This window comes from Aquarana catesbeiana, linkage group LG10 (assembly GCF_042186555.1).
Source record: "Aquarana catesbeiana isolate 2022-GZ linkage group LG10, ASM4218655v1, whole genome shotgun sequence".
In the NCBI taxonomy this organism is placed as follows: domain Eukaryota; kingdom Metazoa; phylum Chordata; class Amphibia; order Anura; family Ranidae; genus Aquarana; species Aquarana catesbeiana.
Genome location: NC_133333.1, coordinates 132,648,368 through 132,669,950, shown reverse-complemented (window position 1 = coordinate 132,669,950; position 21,583 = coordinate 132,648,368). Strand labels below are relative to the sequence as shown.

Genomic DNA, 21,583 nt, shown 5'->3' with positions numbered 1-21,583 from the left:
TACAGAGTGGAAAGTCTGAGTACAAGATTATAAGACGGGATTGACAGATAACATTTTCAGAAGGAGACCTCGGCAAAGGCATCTTCCATGTGTCAGTCTTGATTAGTATGTGCCTTATATTCATTGGGCTCTTCCCAAGAAAAGGGTGCATTTATTTACATCTCCATTGTTGAAGAGCTAGGAGCTTTCTATATCTGCATACACCGACATTTCTGTTCTAGGTGTTCTGCACCTAGAAAGCATTTTTATCATGCTATACCATTAATATGGATGCATGGACATGCAGTACATGATGGTGTCATTATGCAAATGATTTTGAGATATCATGTGAAAGGTAAGCTTAGTTATAAATACAGGAGTACAAGAATTAAAAGTGGTAGTTTTATTTACTATACCATTATTAAGAACAGCACACGTCTCCACTTACTAAACTATAATATTTGTGCTCTTGCAAAAAAAAAAAAAAAAAGAAAAACTGTAAACCTTAGTGACAAAAAACTAAGTTAAAAAAAAAATTGTTTAAACTAAATCACCAATCTGAGTAGGATGTGTAATAAGCTCCAACCAAACAATAAAAAGTGCGCTATCCTTGTGCTAGGTATAAGTTAATAAATCACATAAGAGACACAATAAAAGTGTATTAAACATATGATGAACTCATCCTAAATTGACATATCTGTGCAAATAAAGTCCATATAAAATGTGCAAACACTGGGCACAAAAATATATTATAATAAAATATATATATAAGGTGCAAAAAGGTGCTCAGATTTTCTAAACTTTAATAGTCCCTCTTTCTTTGCCATGAAGGAACGTTGAAAATGTACATCACCAAAGAAAGAGTTCTCCCAAAAGGAATCACCACAAGCGATTAAATGAGCTCCTTACCAGCTGATCTGATCCAACAAGGAGACCATCAGACGCCATATATACCACAATCTTGCATGCAAAGGTTCCATCTTGGCTTACGAGATCGTGGAACCTTTGCATGTAAGATCGTGGTATATATGGCTGAGCACTTTTTTGCATATTTTTTATATATATATATATATTTATTTATTTATTTTTGCAAGATAAGTTTTAATAGGTACAGGTGACTGTGAGGTAATATTTTACATTTAAACAAAAAAGTAAAGCAAATCATCAGTGTCACACTAATAATACTCTACAATAGCGCTACTGTGGATTATTATTAGTGTGACACTGGTGATTTTTTTCACCTTTTTGATTACATTTTATTATTACATAGCAGCACAGATAGATATATCACGGAATATTTGTATTTAGTCACTTTAAGAGCACTGTGGACTTTTGTTATTATTAGCATTTTATATTTACATTTTAATGGATGAAATAAAATCTGTTTTCTCCATAAAGACTGAGTTTATGCAAAGTGTATATTGGGAAAATGTAACTGAAAAAATCTTCTCCAAAAAGAAAAAAGAATCTAACAACATTTCAAGCCCCTATCGTGTTGATGTCATGTTGATGTCCTGAAGGAGATTTTTCAAGCAAGATGTTCCTAAAATATACAGTGCCTTGAAAAAGTATTCACCCCCCTTGGCTTTTTACCTATTTTGTTACATTACAGCCTTTAGTTCAATGTTTTTTTTAATTTGAATTATATTTGATGGATCAGAACACAATAGTCTAAGTTGAAGTAAAATTAGAAAAATACATACATAAAACAATTTTTCAGAAATAAAAAACTGATAGTTGGCATGTGCGTATGTATTCACCCCCTTTGTTCTGAAGCCCATAAAAAGCTCTGGTGCAAACAATTACCTTCAGAAGTCACATAATTAGTGAAATTATGTCCACCTGTGTGCAATCTAAGTGTCACATGATCTGTCATTACATATACACACCTTTTTGAAAGGCCCCAGAGGCTGCAACACATAAGCAAGAGGCACCACTAACCAAACACTGCCATGAAGACCAAGGAACTCTCCAAACAAGTAAGGGACAATGTTGTTGAGAAGTCAGGGTTAGGTTTTAAAAAAAATCCAAATCTTTGATGATCCCTAGGAGCCCCATCAAATCTATTGTAACCAAATGGAAAGAACATGGCACAACAGCAAACCTGCCAAGAGACGGCCGCACACCAAAACTCATGGACCGGGCAAGGAGGGCATTAATCAGAGAGGCAGCACAGAGACCTAAGGTAACCCTGGAGGAGCTGCAGAGTTCCACAGCAGAGACTGGAGTATCTGTACATAGGACGACAATAAGCCGTATGCTCCATAGAGTTGGGCTTTATGGCAGAGTGGCCAGAAGAAAGCCATTACTTTCAGCAAAAAACAAAATGGCACGTTTTGAGTTTGCGAAAAGGCATGTGGGAGACTCCCAAAATGTATGGAGGAAGGTGCTCTGGTCTGATGAGACTAAAATTTAACTTTTTGGCCATCAAAGAAAACGCTATGTCTGGCGCAAACCCAACACATCACATCACCCAAAGAACACCACAGGACTGGGAAACTGGTCAGGGTTGAGGGAAAGATGGATGGTGCTAAATACAGGGATATTCTTGAGCAAAACCTGTACCACTCTGTGTGTGATTTGAGGCTAGGACGGAGGTTCACCTTCCAGCAGGACAATGACCCCAAACACTGCTAAAGCAACACTTGAGTGGTTTAAGGGGAAACATTGTAAATGTGTTGGAATGGCCTAGTCAAAGCCCAGACCTCAACCCAATAGAAAATCTGTGGTCAGACTTAAAGATTGCTGTTCACAAGTGCAAACCATCAAACTTGAAGGAGCTGGAGCAGTTTTGCAAGGAGGAATGGGCAAAAATCCCAGTAGTAAGATGTGGCAAGCTCATAGAGACTTATCCAAAGTGGCTTGGAGCTGTGATAGCTACAAAAGGTGGCTTTAGGGGGGTGAATAGTTATGCACATTTGACTTTTTCTGTTATTTTGTCCTATTTGTTGTTTGCTTCACAATAATAATAAAAAAAAATCTTCAAAGTTGTGGCCATGTTCTGTAAATTAAATGATGCAAATCCTCAAACAATCCATGTTAATTACAGGTTGTGAGGCAACAAAACACGAAAAATACCAAGAGGGTGAATACTTTTGCAAGGCACTGTACATAAGCTAAAGCAGTTTGTGCATGGTTAAAATATTTCCTGACCATTGCACCAGTATAATTATCCAGTGAAGAAAGTATTTACTTATTATAACGGTTTCCATTAGTTACCTTAAATTGATACAAAACACACACTGTTTAATTTACATTGTCAATTCTATTTCTGTATATGGATGATGGCACTGTAATTATTTTAATTGAAAAAAAAAAATCTACTGTAAGTACCTTTTTCCTAATGAATAGACAGCTGTCACATGACCCAGGTCTTTCCCAGTCTGCAGGGAAACATAAGCAGGAGGAGCTTCTAGTCCTCTGCTGCTGGTCACATGTTCAAAATAAAAAAAGAACAGCCTTTGGAATAGAGTCAAAATAAAGATTTACTATCAATAAACGGTTTTAAAATGTCATAAAAATATATTTGAAATCAAATCTTTTTTATTTTTTGCCAATAACATGGTGTGGGTGGACTTCTGCCAGTCACAGGCCGTGTCCCGCCCCTCCAGCCTGTGCCTTAGAATAAGAGGGAGGTGAAGCCTCCATCAATCTACATGTAATCTCCCATCCCCATTGTGTTTAGCTGGTTAGTGGGCATGAAGGAGGGAGGGAGTGGGCTGGTGTGTATACGCCTACATGTGTGACTCTATAGTCACATGGGCTGCTCAGATTTGATAAGGAGGAAATGCTCAACATAGAAACTAGCACGTGCAGAGCTGCCAATGCTGTGCTGCAAAATCTCTAGCTGAATTGGAAATTGGACAGAAGTGGGAGATTGGGAACAGCAGGATAAACTAGGTTTTTTGCAGAATACAGAAAATGAATCTTGTGACTGAGTATGAACAACATGTAATACACCATTTATTGATAGTTTTTTTTTTATCATGTGGTTTTAGTGACACTTTGACTAAGCTTTTCTCAATCTTTTAAACATAGAGGAACCCTTGAAATAACTTTCTGGTCTCAGGGAACCCCAGCTAATAATTACTGTATCTATACCTCACTGTATCTTAGTTGGATAGTCAGTGAGTGGGCTGCTCCTTACATCTGTAATCAGTGGGAGCAATTCCCCTCTTACAGATTGCCAAAAAGAATATTGGTGTCAATAGGAGCTTATCTTTGAAGCAAAAACTGCTCCTTGGTTAAGGACCCCCTAGCAACCTCGGGAGGAGCCCTGGTTGGGAAAGGCTGTCTTAAGGCTCCATTCACACTTGTGCGACTCCAAAGTTGCACAATTTCCAGTGTGACTTTGGAGTGCAACTTTGATGTGACTTTACACTCTCTGGCACTAAGCCGCAGCCAAAGTTGCATCAAAATAGTGCAGGTACCTTTTCAAAGTGGCTGTGACTTTAAATTGCACTGATCTAAATGAGTGCCATTGAAAACAATAGGCTTTAACTTGTCGACTTGTAGAAAAGAAAAAATTAGTTCTCACCACATCTATATTGTAGCCTTGCAGTAGAAGAAAGTATGGGTGCTCTGATGGGGGCTGAATCAAATATTGAGTAAAACGTTCGAAGTCCAAATCAGGTTGGTCTGTAGGGTCATCAGTACCATGAACATTGCTATTCCTTTCAGCTGAATTCTGCGTTCCGTCCTTTTGATTTGGATCTCCATCTTGCCCAGCATCCGTGTCACTGGATACCATGCTCTTTATGCTCTTCCGCTCCCTTCGCTTCTTGCTGTTTAAGTTGATGTCACTTATGCTGCGACGCAGGGAGATGCTCTCTTCTCTCTCCCTTAGTGGGGCATTTCCACCAGAAGCTGCCCGGGAGCGACTCTTCTGTAGTCTACGAGCTTGGGCATTGATTCCTGGGAGTAGAAATGACAGAGTAATTTGAATATTGGTAATATGAAGATAACTTTCATTAAAAACATACCCAGCCCATCCTTAGTCCTCTTGATAACTAAAAGATAGGACTGCTAGTTCTAGCAAGTTTTAGGTTTTTATGTAATTAGTAATTACTTTGAAAAGCAATTTCATATCATGAAAATTGGACTTTAGTGGTATCATCAGTATACAAATAGGCCATAGACAAAAAGTCCTTTAGTTCTTAAAAAAAAAAAAGTAAAAATTTTATTTCAGATAGATTAAAATCATCAATCTTACATTTGCATTTGTGCTGTTTATTACATCAGGAGAGATCAGTTCTTCTGTTGTTACATAATGAATACATCAATATTCTATGAAAGCTGTACAGACTTCCATTACATAAGGTGATGTATAGAGATTACTTTTTCATTCTGGATAGAGATTTTCTGGCACATTTTGCTGGAACAGAGTACCGCTTCTTCAGAAGAAAGCAATAATACTTGAGGATATTTATCTCTCATCAAATGAAATACAGATTTTCACTAGTGTGTATATTGATATGTGTGGGCGTGTGTGTATTTATAGTATATACTGTATGTTTTTAGATATACAGTACAATTAATATTTATCAGTCATGCTGTGGCTTAAAGGAAAACTATAATAGTTTAGAATCAGTTTTACTTTAGGTAATTTTCATAAAATTCATTTTTTTTTAAACTGGTGTTCTATATCTTTTTTTTTTTTTTTTTACTATATACCATGTATACAAGCTTTCATTACCAAAAACATTTATCACATAACAAAAGATTTGCATGGGTTACATTAAAGGGACAGTGTTCATGTACATGTTGTAAATCTACACCCTCCACTGACTTACTGATATTCACCCCTCCAGCACTCTACCGCTGCTCCTTCCCCCGCCACAGCCACCACAAAATGTTTGTTGTTCTAGTATGGGGAAATCTGTAGCTTCGTTCAGTGATTTGGTTCTTGAGCTGGGCAGCCAATAGCTAGGCATGAGCAATGTCATGGAATTGTGGAAATTACTTGTAAGGGAATTGTTCAAACTGAACCTGTAGGCAGGCTTTGGATATTAAAGCAAAAACAGCAGTAAATAAAGTTGCAATCAACCCCTTACTAACTTCTGCAGCCTTCAACATTGTGGAGCAATCAATCTTTGAATTTGAAGGTACCCTACTGAAGTCGATTATATTCAAGTTCACCCTGTTTTGCTTCTCTCTCCCATTAGCCTTTCAGCCATCTAAGGCAGACTTTCTCCACCTTTTCATCACAGAGGAACCCTTGAAATAACTTCTTGGTCTCAGGGAACCCCTGCTAAAAAATTCTATATCTACAACTCATGATACGTTGATGTGATGGTCAATTGAAGAATGCTCCTTACATTTGTGGACATTGGGAAGAATAGCTCCCTTACAGATAGCCAAAAGAACAACGATGTCAGTGGGAACTTATCTGAGAGACAGAAATAGCTTATTCTTTGGAGGAACCCTGGTTGAGAAACCCTGATCTAAGGTAAACACAGAGCATATGCTCAGCTCACCCTGCTCCTTCCTCACAGCAGCCATCATATTATATATGATCAGATCTCAAACATGTGCTTTTAGGTGCTTTTAGCATTTTAAGGGTTATGCCACGTACACATGATCGGAATTTCCGTCAGAAAAAACTTGGATGGTTTTTCCGACGGAATTCCGCTCAAGCTTGCCTTGCATACACACAGTCACGCAAAAGTTCTCTGAACTTTCGACCGTCAAGAACGCGGTGACATACAAAACTACGACGAGCTGGGTAAATGAAGTTCAATGCTTCCGAGCATGCGTTAAATTGTTTCCGAGCATGCGTGATTTTTTTGCGCTTCCGAATCGCATACAGACTAACGCATTTTCGGATAGGAACTTTTCCCGACCGAAAAATAGAGAAAAATAGAGAACATGCTCCCAATCTTTTGCTGGCTGGAATTCCGCCAGCAAAAGACCGATGGAGCATACACACGGTCGCATTTTCCGACAAAAAGCTCTCATCGGAGTTTTTCTGGCGGCATTTCCGATCATGTGTACGCAGCATAACACTCTTGAACCACACTAGTATAAGAATGCTACATTATTAGTATGTCTGCAGACCTCAAGCCATGAGAAGCCTGCATGCCTGTGGTATGTTTAGGTGTAAAAACTATAAACTGGCAATTCCATAGTTTAACTTTTAAACATTTAATCTATTATCATCTTATTGTATTATTTTTTTTTCAATATTTAATATTCTAAAGAAAGGAATCCTAAAAGGTTGTACCGTATTTGTAATATTTTTAGTTAGCCACTAAAAGGTATCACTTGACAATACTTTTGCCTTCTTCTCATTTCTAGCTAACACAGTATACCACTCTAGTTTTAAAACTTTATTTTTGAAAACTGACAAAAGATTTAAAATGACATGAGTATAATTAGGCCATCCTTTTAGTTTTGCAGCAACAGTAGGAAATCTAGGTACGTTTTGGTCCAAAAAAAATGACTAGGATATGCAGGCAAGTCCATGATGTAGAAAAAATACAGTCAAGATTGAAAGACAGTCCTCTTTTTTTTTTTTTTTTTTGCTGTCTATGTGCTTTATTTAAATGATTTGTCATTTTTATTAAAAGAAGTGACATAAGTAAAGTACGATCTGAGATCATGGGCATGGCTTTTACTGTCTGCTGCCTGGCGGATTCTCCTATGCACATCAGGAATTAAGAAGGAATTCCACAGACATAACTTTACTGAGTAATTTCCTGAGTAACTCATTTCTATAGAGCCTGCTTCCCATACATTACAATAAAGAAGGTGATGCTAGTATGAAGCAATTCAGCTGAAAAAGTTTGCTATGACTAAGACTTCAGACAAAAATGTATAATGGAGTCTGATAATTACAAACACGTAGAAGAATGACGTATGTTCTCTTCCTATGTTCCTGCGATGACACCTCCCATAATCACTGCTATAATCTACAAATACTGTAGCTACTGGGTTCACTATGTGGTGTTCATAGTTGCTGAGTGTCCTGGTTCCTGCTGGACAGTCCTGGGATTTGTCTGTACCCTGCAGGCTGTCCCAAAAGATCCTCAACACTTGGCACTTGCAAACTGGCAGTAGGGGCCGCATGCTAAGGCACTCTGACACCAACTATTTCAAGTTCATTTTACTCCCCTTAACACAGATTTCACTTTACTTGTGCTAATGCTCACACTAGTGATTTGAGTCTTTTTGGGATTTGAGATTTTGCTCCCACTGACCCCTACAGTTTGCTAAATTTCTCAATGTTGGCAATTATGAGTTGTCCACAAATTACATAACTATTCTATGGCTATACCTCTAGTTTGTTATATTGCACATTGTACACTCTTAGCAGACACTGCACAACTTAGACCAAATTTTCACAGACCTGCTTTTTTTGCTAAACTATTTTAGCATTTAAATCTCCCTGAACATTTTTACTTGTATTCCTGATTCTTTTAACTCTGGGTTGCAAGATTTTGCTAGTATTTCTGCAGATTGACACCAGAGTTCTTCAGCTGCCATTTGAGCTGTGCTGGGCTTCTGCTGTGTTGTCCACTTTAAGCTCTGGTGCACATTGATGCGATTTGGCATGCAATTTGACATGCCAAATCGCATGCAAAATCGGCGGCAATGGCAGCGTCTGAAACAGCGCAACCCAGCATTTGCGGTGCTGCACCGATTAACAAAAGTAGTTTCTGTACTACTTTTGGAGATTTCGGGTTGCGATTTCCATTAACATCTGTGCAGAAACCCACACTTATGTCTCTGAAATCACCCCCGAAGTCGGGACTGGTATGTGGAAATTAAATTGTGCGAGTTCAGCTGAACCCACAAAATTTCATTCCCATAGTCAGTGTAAACCAAGGCTAAGAAGGAATGGCCTACCACCAGGACATATCTGCCCTCTTTTCATTAATTGCTATATACTGTATGTTCCAAGATAGGAGCTCTATTAGACTGGAGTTAAGGACCACATTTCATAGAGGGCCTTTGAGCAGAAGTTTGGCTTTCACATATATTTGCAACTTCTGTTTATTAAAGCATAATTTTACCTTCTAAAAAAATAGCACATCTTTTTGCATTTACTATTTTTTTATTAGGAGCTTGGAAAGCATTGCACCCAATGAAATGCAGGGTTCCTGCAGACTGCCTGTGTAAGCTGTCTGCTCATACCTCATATGGGCAAGCAGTAACACAATGTCAGGAACCATCAATGAACTACCTGGAGCACTCACCATCGCTTCTGGTAGTCAACTGTAAACTACAAGCCGTCATCCAAGGCTGACGGTAGTTGTAGTTTTCCCATTCACAGAACTCTGTAAAAGAATGACTCGGCCAGGCAGGCAGATCCCTTGCTGTCACTAGAGCCAGCAGATCGGGGAGAGGCAGCAGCAGTGGGAACATGTTACATGGTCCACCCTAAAAACGGGTGGAACATTTAACATGTTCACAAATGTAAACTTATACTTGAAAGGAGTTTAGTTAAGAGATTTTATTTCCTTGAAATTTAGACAAGAATAATGGAATTTCGGTAAAATCTCTCTCTCTCCTTACATAGCCCTAAGCAAAGTCCTAATTGTCTCAACAGCTGCTGTTAAAGAAGTTGTTCTTCTTTAAGGAAGGCTCAGACAAAGAGATAGCTTTTTGTGTTCAGAAAAGCTTTTGTAATGAAAGTTTTTTTTTCCTTTTTAATATTTATTCTTTGTACTGAGGTCTATACATGCCTGTGACACTGTCACTTGTAGCAGAGACATTAGGAGTATTTTGTGGGTATTAGGGCTGTGGTATATGTGTATATTGCTGGTCTCTGCTACTTAGACCCCATACACACTATTAGATTTTCTGCAGATTTTTGTCTTCAGATTTACCAAAACCATATAATATGAGGTCAAACCTTAAGAGTTTTAATTTGTATGCAATCAGGCAGGCCCTTGCACTACATGGTTTTGGTAAATCTGAAGACAAAAATCTGGAGAAAATCTTAAAGTGTGTATGGGGTCTTAGTCTTGACCCCTACAATCTGTGCATTACTTACTCCTGAGCTCTAGGCTCTGTGCGTTACTTATTCCTGAGCTTTAGGCTCTGTGCATTACTTACTAGTGAGCTGTGTGCATTATTTACTCCTGAGTGCTAGGCTGTGCCTTACATACTGCTGACACCTGTATTGTGTGCATTACTTTTCACTCAGAGGCAGAATAGGCTCAGGTTTTTTTATCCCCTAAGCCCCTCCCACTAATAACCCACGTTAGCCACGTCTACCATTTCTCTCCTTAGGGTGCCCTGGGTCTTTTACAGTCCTCCGTACGCCACTGTGTGTTGATGTGCATTATGACATCTTCTGACGTTCAACACATTGTAACATGCATTGAAAGCACATGGCAATGCATTGACATGCATTTTGATGCTTCTCCATTAATTTCAATGGAAAACACAAAGTTCAAAACACAAACAGTAGGTGTGAATCCAGCCCTATTGACTCTGAAAAATACAGAAGGTCAGCTATCTTGGTCCCATTCTTCTTGGCAAAAACATTCAGTAGCCTCATTATTTTCTTTATTGCTTTTCACAGAAAGAAGAAACAAAAAGTGACACCAAACAAATAGTGATGAAATACACAAAAAGGGGAAAATATAAAGGAATGCAAAAAAAGAGTAGATCTTTTTTTTCAAACAAATTTCATATAAGTAGCTCACTAAGCAAAAATGTAGAGCTCCAATGGGGGAATTTAGCAAATTGAGAAATTAGTAATTTTGTAGCAAAATCAGTTACACTAAAAATAATCTATTCATCCCTTCAGAATTATATTTGCATATATCTTATAAAGCAGAGGATGTGACAGGACTTAACACTTCATTTTATCACCCAGTATTTGAACAGTTAGCCTTTTTGTCAAGCACATGCAGAACTATTCACCATCTGGGCCAGTAAGTAAAGGGATCTGCGCCCTTCCCAAATAATCCCTCATACGCTTTGGTGCAAGTTGGTTAAGGGGACACATACTGTTCCCAGTATGAACAGAATGGACTTCACTGATGATGCTGCTTCCAGCATGCTTTGTACAAACTGGTTCCAATGTGGAGAAAGATTGTTCTTTCAGAGGGACAAGAAAAGTATAAGCTTGTTGATTAACCATTTGTGCAAAGAGGCCATTTCTGTACTCTGATATTGCCAAGACAAGAATGGATGGGGGGGGGGGGGCACTTTATTAGGTACACCTGTTCAATTGCTTGGTAACACAAACCGCTAATCAGCCCAACGAATTACAGCAACCCACTGCATTTAGGGCATCTAGTCATTTAGGGCATCTAGTAGGGCCGTTGTTCCCGATAACTGGGAACAGCAGATCTCCATGATGTCTCCTGTCAGAATAGGGATCCACCTTATTTTCATAGGCAGATCCCCGTTCTGCCTCTGTGTACCAGGTCACCAGCAGACATCGGGTCCATGGGACTCGCAGGCGAGCTCCTGCGGCGTGCAGTGGGCACGCACCCACAGTGTCACATGCACTGGCCGTATGGATATGGCGGTTTGCGCAATCGAGGTGACCTGTCACCGTATATATACAGTGGCTGGTCAGCAAGTGGTTAAAAAACCCCTACTGGGATTTTTTTTTACGCACAACCATCTCTAGGGTTTACAGAAAATTGTCTGGAAAAAGAGAAAATATCCAGTGAGCTGCAGTTGTGTGAACGAAAATGCCTTGTTGATGTCAGAGGAGAATGGGCAGACTGGTTTGAGATGATAAGAAGGCAACAGTAACTCAAATAACCACTCGTTACAACCAAGGCATTCAGAATATCATCTCTGATTGCACAACACATCAAACCTTGAAGGAGAGGGGCTACAGCAGCAGAAGACCACAACAGGTGCCACTCCTGTCAGCTAAGAACTGGAAAGTGAGGCTACAATTTGCACAAGCTCACCAAAATGGGACAATAGAAGACTGGAAAAACGTTGCCTGGTTTGATGAGTCTCGATTTCAGCTGCGACATTCAGATGGTAGGGTCAGGAAATAACATGAAAGCATGGATCCATCCCGCCTTGTATCAATGGTTCAGGCTGGTGCTGGTGGTGTAATGATGTGGGGGATATCTTCTTGGCACACTTTGGGCCCCTTAGTACCAGTTGAGCATCGTTTAAATGCCACAACCTACCTGAGTATTGTTGCCGATCATGTCCATCCTTTAATGACTACAGTACAGTGTACCCATCTTCTGATGGCTACTTCCAGCAGGATAACGCACCATGTCACAAAGCTCAATTCATCTCAAACTGGTTTCTTGAACATGACAATGAGGTCACTGTACTCCAATGGCCTCCACAGTCACCAGATCTCAATCCAAAAGAGCACCTTTGGGATGTGGTGAAACGGGAGAGTCGCATCATGGATGTGCAGCCGACAAATCTGCAGCAACTGTGTGATACTATCATGTCAATAAGGACCAAAATCTCTGAGGAATGTTTCCAACACCTTGTTGAATCTATGCCACAAAGAATTAAGGCAGTTCTGAAGGTAAAAGGGGGCCCAACCCGTTACTAGCAAAGTGTACATAATAAAGTACCTAATAAAGTGGCTGGTGAGTGTATATTGGACTGGTGGCTCTAAGAGATATTCCCTTCAGTCAGACCTTAATAAAATTGTAACCTGCAGTTAGCTGCAGCTGCTGGGCTTTATACAGCTATCTGCCCCTTGTTCATCATTGCAATCTTCAGCTCTGATATGGCTTACTTAACTAGTTACGCACCTCCTCGCGACGCAGTTGTACTGCAGTAGGTTGGCTCCCCTGCGCAAATCGCCGTCATTGTATGTTGGGCGCGTACACTGCGATTTGTGGGATCCCCATTCTGTCAGGGGAGGAGAGAGAGATCGTCTGTTCCTAGTCATTAGGAACAGCGATCTCTCTCCTCCTCCAGTCAGCCCAGCCCCCATACAGTTAGAAACACCTCCCTAGGAAACACTTAACTCCTTGATCGCCCCCTAGTGTTAACTCCTTCCCTGCCAGTGATATTTAAACAGTAATTAGTGGCAATTTTTAGCTCTGATCGCTGTATAAATGTCACTGGTCCCAAAAAAAAGTGTCAAAAGTGTCCGATATGTCCGCCGCAATGTCACAGTCCTGCTAAAAATTGCAGATCATTGCCATTACTAGTAAAAAATAATAATAATAATAAAGATGCCATAAATCGATCCCATAGTTTGTAGACGCTATAACTTTTGCGCAAACCAATCAATATATGCTTATTGTGGGTTTTTTTTACCAAAAATATGTAGAAGAATACATATTGGCCTAAACTGAGGAAGAAATGTGTTTTCTTATTTTTTTTGGGGGGGGGGGATATTTATTATACCAAAAAGTAAAAAAAATATATATTTTTTTTTTTTATTGTCACTCATTTTTTGTTTATAGTGCAAAAAATAAAAACCGCAGAGGTGATCAAATACCACTAAAAGAAAGCTCTATTTATGGGAAAAAAAGGACATCAGTTTTGTTTGGGTAGTGTTGCACGACCGTGCAATTGTCAGTTAAAGCGACACAGTGCCATAATGCAAAAAATGGCCTGGTCATTAAGGGGGCAAATCTTTCCGGTCCTTAAGTGGTTAAGAATGCAAACAGCCAAAAAGAAAGTCAATGCTGAAAAAAACACAAGACTGTGAAATGTTCTGTGCATCAGTTTAAAGCGGTAGTATGCCATCCCTTCAGAGCAATGCGCCGGTAACATCACCGGCTGTAGAAACAATGAATATCTCCTAAACAGTGCATGTTTAAGAGATATTTCCTGTACCTACAGGTACACTTTATTATAAGCTTACCTGAAGGTACAACTGCTCAAGCAGTGTTTACTACCACTTTAAAAAAACTGAATGTCAAGGAATATTTGTAATGATAGCATGGTATTTATTTAGTGGAGTCCATATAATTTTAACAGGGCAGCAGTCAACTTGTTCAGCTTATAAATTTGTATCTTATTGACAACTCATCCCTTATAGTTGTATTCAACCCAAAAACAAACATTTATTATATCACAGTTTACCAATTCTTAGATGTGATGGCTACATTAGTTTTCTTTTTTAGGCTTTCTTTCTTTTATTTTCACCTGGTGATCTAGCCAGCAGGTCTGTAGTTTTTCAACAGAACAAGCTGCCCTGCAGATGAAGCAGTTAGGAGGTTGAGACAAACTATTTACCACTGTCAGGGGTGCTTACCATGGTCAGCTTTTATTTATTATGCTGAAAATGTTCTTATCCTGAAATAATGCAGCCACCACACCTAAGAACTGGTCAGCTGAAGTATATTAAGGCTGACCATAGATGGTTCGAATCTGAAGCGGCCAACAGTCGAACCGTGTGTGGGCAGGCTGAATGTACCGAGTTGGTCGATCAATGAACTTGGGTACAACCAGCGATTATTGCTAATGGCTGCTATAGCCGCTTGCAATAATCACTGTCTTCTCCTGGCGGGGACGGTTTCCCCCGCCCCCCCCTGCCAGAAGCAGACAATGGCTGTTCAGGAGGGATTCCTCTGTCAGCACTGTCTGTGCTGATGGGGTATCATGCACATTTCTTGTGGTTGCAGGAAAGAAATTCTCACTGTCTATGGCCTGCCTAAGTTTTTGTCACTGGGTTTAGCTATTATTAAAGATAACAATCCGAATTTATCATGTAAACCAATTACTGTAGTAAAAAACAGAAAGGAAACGCTGCGCTTATGGTTAAAATAAAAAAGGCTGCTGAACACTATACCCTTGATACCAGGCAATAGAACAAGTATCACAAAAAAAAGTGCAGTGCATACATATTAAACAATATCATGAAATAATGTGTAAATAAACAACAAATAAACGAGATAAAAAAGATGAAAATCATATATTTCACATCCAATAGTGTCCATAAATTTTCCTCATTAGAAATCGTGAAAGATTTTTTCCAGCCAATACACAAAAGTGATTGACTGCACACACGTGGTAGCATGTGCGTATGCGTGCCTCCTCCCTACGCTTTTCGTCAGAATTTATGTCATCAGGGGCACCTGAAGGAAGACCTTTTTGATGGTGTTCTCTTGTGATATGCTGTTTATTACATGCTGCCTTGTAAGTGCAAATTATTAAACTTTGGGATGGTTTTACATTATTCCACTATGTGGGGTTATTTTATTTTACATATCCTATGGTCTGAGCTCTCCATTGATCTGGTATTTGGAGGAGCCTCCTTACATCAATACAGTGACCTTGGCTGGTACTATATGCTTATCCTTTTCCGTGAAGTACATCTTTAGGATCTAGCTGAGTGAATACTGACCACCTTAATAAGGAGGTTGCCAGCTTTCTGGTAAGCCTTTTTAAAGGGTGTTTTTCGATGTCACCTCGGCTATCCTTGGAGCTTCCTTTTCTTTCCACCTCTGTCACGAATTTTGGGACTTTATTTAACATATACTAATTTGATTACATCTTGTCTATTGGCTGGAAAAATCTTTCATGATTTCCAAAAGGGAAAATCTATGGACACTATTGGATGTGAAAATGTTGTTCATTTACACATTATTTCATGATATTGTTTAAAATTAATGCCCTAAACCAGTTACTGTGACAAACTATAGGTGGTGCATTTTTAGTCGACAGAAAACTTTTCTTACCATGAAAAAGCCTTTTGCTTGTTTTGCCTCTCAAACCAAAAGTTAGCAGTCCTTCCAGGATATTGCGGAAAGCACCCTAGCAGCCTTCCTTGATTTTCTGTCTGCTCTTGGAAAACTGTGTGTTTTTCTCTACTAAAGATAGTCTTACTCTCACATTCTAAAAAGAACGGCTCAGTGAAGCTGAGGTTTAAAGGAGAAGTTCGGGGTTATTAAAAAAAAAAAAAATCCATAGTCAATACAGAGCTGCAGCTTAAGCCTAATGCCGCGTACACGCGATCGCACATTCCGACAACAAAATTCATGTTTTTTTTCCGACGGATGTTGGCTCAAACTTGTCTTGCATACACGCGGTGACGTACAACACGTATGACGAGCCGAGAAAAATGAAGTTCAATAGCCAGTGCAGCTCTTCCGTTGATTCCAAGCATGCGTGGAATTTTGTGCGTCGGAATTGTGTACACACCATTGGAATTTCCGACAACGGATTTTGTTGTCGGAAAATTTGAGATCCAGATGTCAAATTTTGTTTGTCGGAAATTCCGACGAAAAATGTTCGATGGAGCCTATACACGGTCGGATTTCCGGCAACAAGCTCCGAATATTTCCCGTTAGAATATCTGGCTGTGTGTACGCGGCATTAGAATTGATCACAGATCGCACAGTTTGCAGTCTTCTTGGAGTGGAAAGCAGTGACTGTAAGTTACCGTTCTCTGCCCCTCCAGTGCTCACAAGAGGGCCAGGCGGGGAAGGGAGAGGGAAGAGTTGTTAGTGGAGCCAGCTGTTCGTTTGATAATATGGTTGGGATTCTTCCAGAGCCTGAAGATGCTCTGTGACATCAGCCCACAGCGGGCTTTAGAATCGGCTGATTCTGGGTCACAGGAGAGCAAAAGTAGGTGCACTCCTGTGACTAACAAAAGAAGTGTGGCCAAAAAACTTTCAGCCATACTTTTCTTTTACAGGTGGAAAGTATAGAATGGAATGGCTGCCAGATCTTCATTGAAAGAAGGCACACTGAATTTATGGACACCTTTATAGTAACCCTAATTGTCTCTGCTAAAAAGTGTTATTGTAGGGCATAACTCCTAAACAACCCATAAAGATAGATCATAGTTCACATATCCTTATAGTTGCGTGTTGCTGTCTGTAAATGTTGCTCTTGCCTTATATCATTACCTTGTGCAACCTTTACTTATTCTCAATGGACTTGTGTACCACTGCCTTCTGTTTGTTAAAAAAAAAAAAGTTATAACTGATAAAGGGAATTTCTCCTTTGAACAGACATTGTTTCACCTAACAGCAGTACAGATTTCAGGAAACTGAAAATAAAGTCTTAGGTGGCATTCAATGCAGAAACTGGCTTCTTAACAACCTCACTATTTAATATGTTGGATGGTTATTATTTTCTACGGGTTACATTTTTTTACATAATTTTTTTCTCATGTTCAGCAATGCTAACATGTCATAACATAGGATGGTACAATTTATAATCCAAGAGTGTATATGTTCCATGATACAAGGATGTAACGAAGAACATAGATTAAATTATTTCTACCTGTAGAAAAAGAAGAACGCCAAAAGGTCAGTGCAAAAATGTCCTTAACAAACGATTATCTAGTAGCAGACTACGTTATCACGTGGTGACGAGTAACTTTTCTATATCTATACATTATATCTGGTGATTTGATCCTCCCACTCTTCAGACTCATTTGAATGAATTTCTTTAGCGCCGCAATAATTTTTAATGATTATCTAGTATTGTCCAGTAATAAACTATATTCAGATCATGTATGGCAAAAAAAGAAAAATATTTAGGCAAACTTTGTAAGAATTTCTCTGATACAGTTGTATTAATCAATTTCTATCAAATTTAAAAAAAAAAGTACACAAGAAAAAGATCCAAACACAGGCAAAGCATAGCTTTCCTTTTTACAGATAAAATCAGTTAAAGAATATGTAAACCCAACATTTCATATTCCTGATATGTGAATGCTGTACCATGTACTTGCATGAAAAAGTATTCTGTTATCTTTCTATTGCTTCCTTTGTGTGAAATCCCTGGTGTTCTTGCCAGTTCCTCTGCTTTCCTATTAGAAACTGACCACACTAAGCAGGAGACCACACTGTGGCCAGTTCTCTAGCTATGCTAGGAACTCAGTGTACTCTCCTCTAAAGATCTGACTTATCCTAACACATCCCCCTGCACAGCCATTCCCTGGAAAGATCAGTGTGCTGCTGCTTCTTCTCCTCCACCCAGCTCTTATGCACTAGAACAGTGGTCACCAACCAGAACTGCAGAGGAGGCATCGGGCATCAATGCCGCTGACAGTATTGGATGAGAACAACACTGGAAACAACATTAGGCGGTATACATCGGCCACAATGTTGATTTGTCAATGGTCTACGAACCACTGGTTGGCAACTGCTGCATTAGTACAGAGGAAATGTGATCACTTATAAAAATAAAAAAAAAGAGAAAAAATTTATTTATATTGTTTTTTTTTTTATCTATACACAAACGTTTTGCCTTTCATTTCTATTTTAAACGGAATGGATTGTTTTACAAGGTGATTGTTTACAACCACTTTAACCACTTGCTGACCGCCGCACGACTATATACGTCGGCAGAATGGCACGGGCAGGCAAAAGGACTTACAGGTACGTCCTTGCCTGCCCGCGGGTGGGGGGTCCGATCGGACCCCCCCCCCCGGTGCCTGCGGCGGTCGGCAAATCTCCCACAGCGATTGGTGGTGAGGGGGAGGCCATCCATTCGTGGCCCCCCCCTCGCGATCGCTCCCAGCCAATGGGATCATTTCCCTGCCTCTGTATTGTACACAGAGGCAGAGGAAATGATGTCATCTCTCCTCGGCTCGGCATTTTCCGTTCCGGGCCGAGGAGAGAAGACTGCAATGTGAGTGCACCAACACACTACACACACAGTAGAACATGCCAGGCACACAAAACACCCCGATCCCCCCCCCCGATCGCCCCCCGATCCCCCCCCAATCACCCCCCCCCCTCTGTCACAAACTGACACCAAGCTGTTTTTTTTTTTTTTTTTTACTGATTACTGTATTGGTGTCAGTTTGTGACAGTTACAGTGTTAGGGCAGTGAGTGTTAGGCCCCCTTTAGGTCTAGGATACCCCCCTAACCCCCCCTAATAAAGTTTTAACCCCTTGATCACCCCCTGTCACCAGTGTCGCTAAGCGATCATTTTTCTGATCGCTGTATTAGTGTCGCTGGTGACGCTAGTTAGTGAGGTAAATATTTAGGTTCGCCGTCAGCGTTTTATAGCGACAGGGACCCCCATATACTACCGAATAAATGTTTTAACCCCTTGATTGCCCCCTAGTTAACCCTTTCACCACTGATCACTGTATAACCGTTACGGGTGACGCTGGTTAGTTTGTTTATTTTTTATAGTGTCAGGGCACCCGCCGTTTATTACCGAATAAAGATTTAGCCCCCTGATCGCCCGGCGGTGATATGCGTCGCCCCAGGCAGCGTCAGATTAGCGCCAGTACCGCTAACACCCACGCACGCAGCATACGCCTCCCTTAGTGGTATAGTATCTGTACAGATCAATATCTGATCCGATCAGATCTATACTAGCGTCCCCAGCAGTTTAGGGTTCCCAAAAACGCAGTGTTAGCGGGATCAGCCCAGATACCTGCTAGCACCTGCATTTTGCCCCTCCGCCCGGCTCGGCCCACCCAAGTGCAGTATCGATCGATCACTGTCACTTACAAAACACTAAACGCATAACTGCAGCGTTCGCAGAGTCAGGCCTGATCCCTGCGATCGCTAACAGTTTTTTTGGTAGCGTTTTGGTGAAATGGCAAGCACCAGCCCCAGGCAGCGTCAGGTTAGCGCCAGTACCGCTAACACCCACGCACCGTACACCTCCCTTAGTGGTATAGTATCTGAACGCATCAATATCTGATCCGATCAGATCTATACTAGTGTCCCCAGCAGTTTAGGATTCCCAAAAACGCAGTGTTAGCGGGATCAGCCCAGATACCTGCTAGCACCTGCGTTTTGCCCCTCCGCCCGGCCCAGCCCAGCCCACCCCACCCAAGTGCAGTATCGATCGATCACTGTCACTTACAAAACACTAAACGCATAACTGCAGCGTTCGCAGAGTCAGGCCTGATCCCTGCAATCGCTAACAGTTTTTTTGGTAGCGTTTTGGTGAACTGGCAAGCACCAGCCCCAGGCAGCGTCAGGTTAGTGCCAGTAGCGCTAACACCCACGCACGCACCGTACACCTCCCTTAGTGGTATAGTATCTGAACTGATCAATATATGATCTGATCCGATCAGATCTATACTGGCGTCCCCAGCAGTTTAGGGTTCCCAAAAACGCAGTGTTAGTGGGATCAGCCCAGATACCTGCTAGCACCTGCGTTTTGCCCCTCCGCCCGGCCCAGCCCAGCCCACCCAAGTGCAGTATCGATCGATCACTGTCACTTACAAAACACTAAACGCATAACTGCAGCGTTCGCAGAGTCAGGCCTGATCCCTGCGATCGTTTACAGTTTTTTTGGTAGCGTTTTGGTGAACTGGCAAGCGCCAGCGGCCTAGTACACCCCGGTCGTAGTCAAACCAGCACTGCAGTAACACTTGGTGACGTGGCGAATCCCATAAGTGCAGTTCAAGCTGGTGAGGTGGCAAGCACAAATAGTGTCCCGCTGCCACCAAGAAGACAAACACAGGCCCGTCGTGCCCATAATGCCCTTCCTGCTGCATTCGCCAATCCTAATTGGGAACCCACCACTTCTGCAGCGCCCGTACTTCCCCCATTCACATCCCCAACCAAATGCAGTCGGCTGCATGAGAGGCATTTTTATGTCCTTCCCCTGTACCCCTACCCAACGAACCCCCCCAAAAAAGATGTTGTGTCTGCAGCAAACGCGGATATAGGCGTGACACCCGGTATTATTGTCCCTCCTGTCCTGACAATCCTGGTCTTTGCATTGGTGAATGTTTTGAACGCTACCATTCACTAGTTGAGTATTAGCGTAGGGTACAGCATTGCACAGACTAGGCACACTTTCACAGGGTCTCCCAAGATGCCATCGCATTTTGAGAGACCCGAACCTGGAACCGGTTACAGTTATAAAAGTTACAGTTACAAAAAAAGTGTAAAAAAAAAAAAAAACACAAACAAAAATATAAAATAAAAAATAATAGTTGTCGTTTTATTGTTCTCTCTCTATTCTCTCTCTCTCTATTCTTCTGCTCTTTTTTACTGTATTCTATTCTGCAATGTTTTATTGTTATTATGTTTTATCATGTTTGCTTTTCAGGTATGCAATTTTTTATACTTTACCGTTTACTGTGCTTTATTGTTAACCATTTTTTTGTCTTCAGGTACAGCATTCACGACTTTGAGTGGTTATACCAGAATGATGCTTGCAGGTTTAGGTATCATCTTGGTATCATTCTTTTCAGCCAGCGGTCGGCTTTCATGTAAAAGCAATCCTAGCGGCTAATTAGCCTCTAGACTGCTTTTACAAGCAGTGGGAGAGAATGCCCCCCCCCCCACCGTCTTCCGTGTTTTTCTCTGGCTCTCCTGTCTCAACAGGGAACCTGAGAATGCAGCCGGTGATTCAGCCAGCTGACCATAGAGCTGATCAGAGACCAGAGTGGCTCCAAACATCTCTATGGCCTAAGAAACCGGAAGCTACGAGCATTTTATGACTTAGATTTCGCCAGATGTAAACAGCGCCATTGGGAAATTGGGGAAGCATTTTATCACACCGATCTTGGTGTGGTCAGATGCTTTGAGGGCAGAGGAGAAATCTAGGGTCTAATAGACCCCAATTTTTTCAAAAAAAGAGTACCTGTCACTACCTATTGCTATCATAGGGGATATTTACATTCCCTGAGATAACAATAAAAATGATTAAAAAAAAAAAAAAAAAATGAAAGGAACAGTTTTAAAATAAGATAAAAAAGCAAAAAAATAATAAAGAAAAAAAAAAAAAAAAAAAGCACCCCTGTACCCCCTG

The 21,583-nt window shown here is 40.7% G+C and overlaps 1 protein-coding gene across 3 annotated transcripts in view; it reads right to left on the bottom strand.

Moving 5' to 3' along the window:
- RASIP1 (Ras interacting protein 1) overlaps positions 1–21,583 on the bottom strand; it is a 154,792-nt gene that overhangs the window by 98,811 nt on the left and 34,398 nt on the right. For all 3 annotated transcript variants that reach the window (XM_073602677.1, XM_073602678.1, XM_073602679.1), the window contains exon 4: positions 4,517–4,893. In XM_073602677.1, coding sequence (XP_073458778.1) covers positions 4,517–4,893 — 377 coding nt within the window. The remainder of the gene's footprint in view (positions 1–4,516; positions 4,894–21,583) is intronic.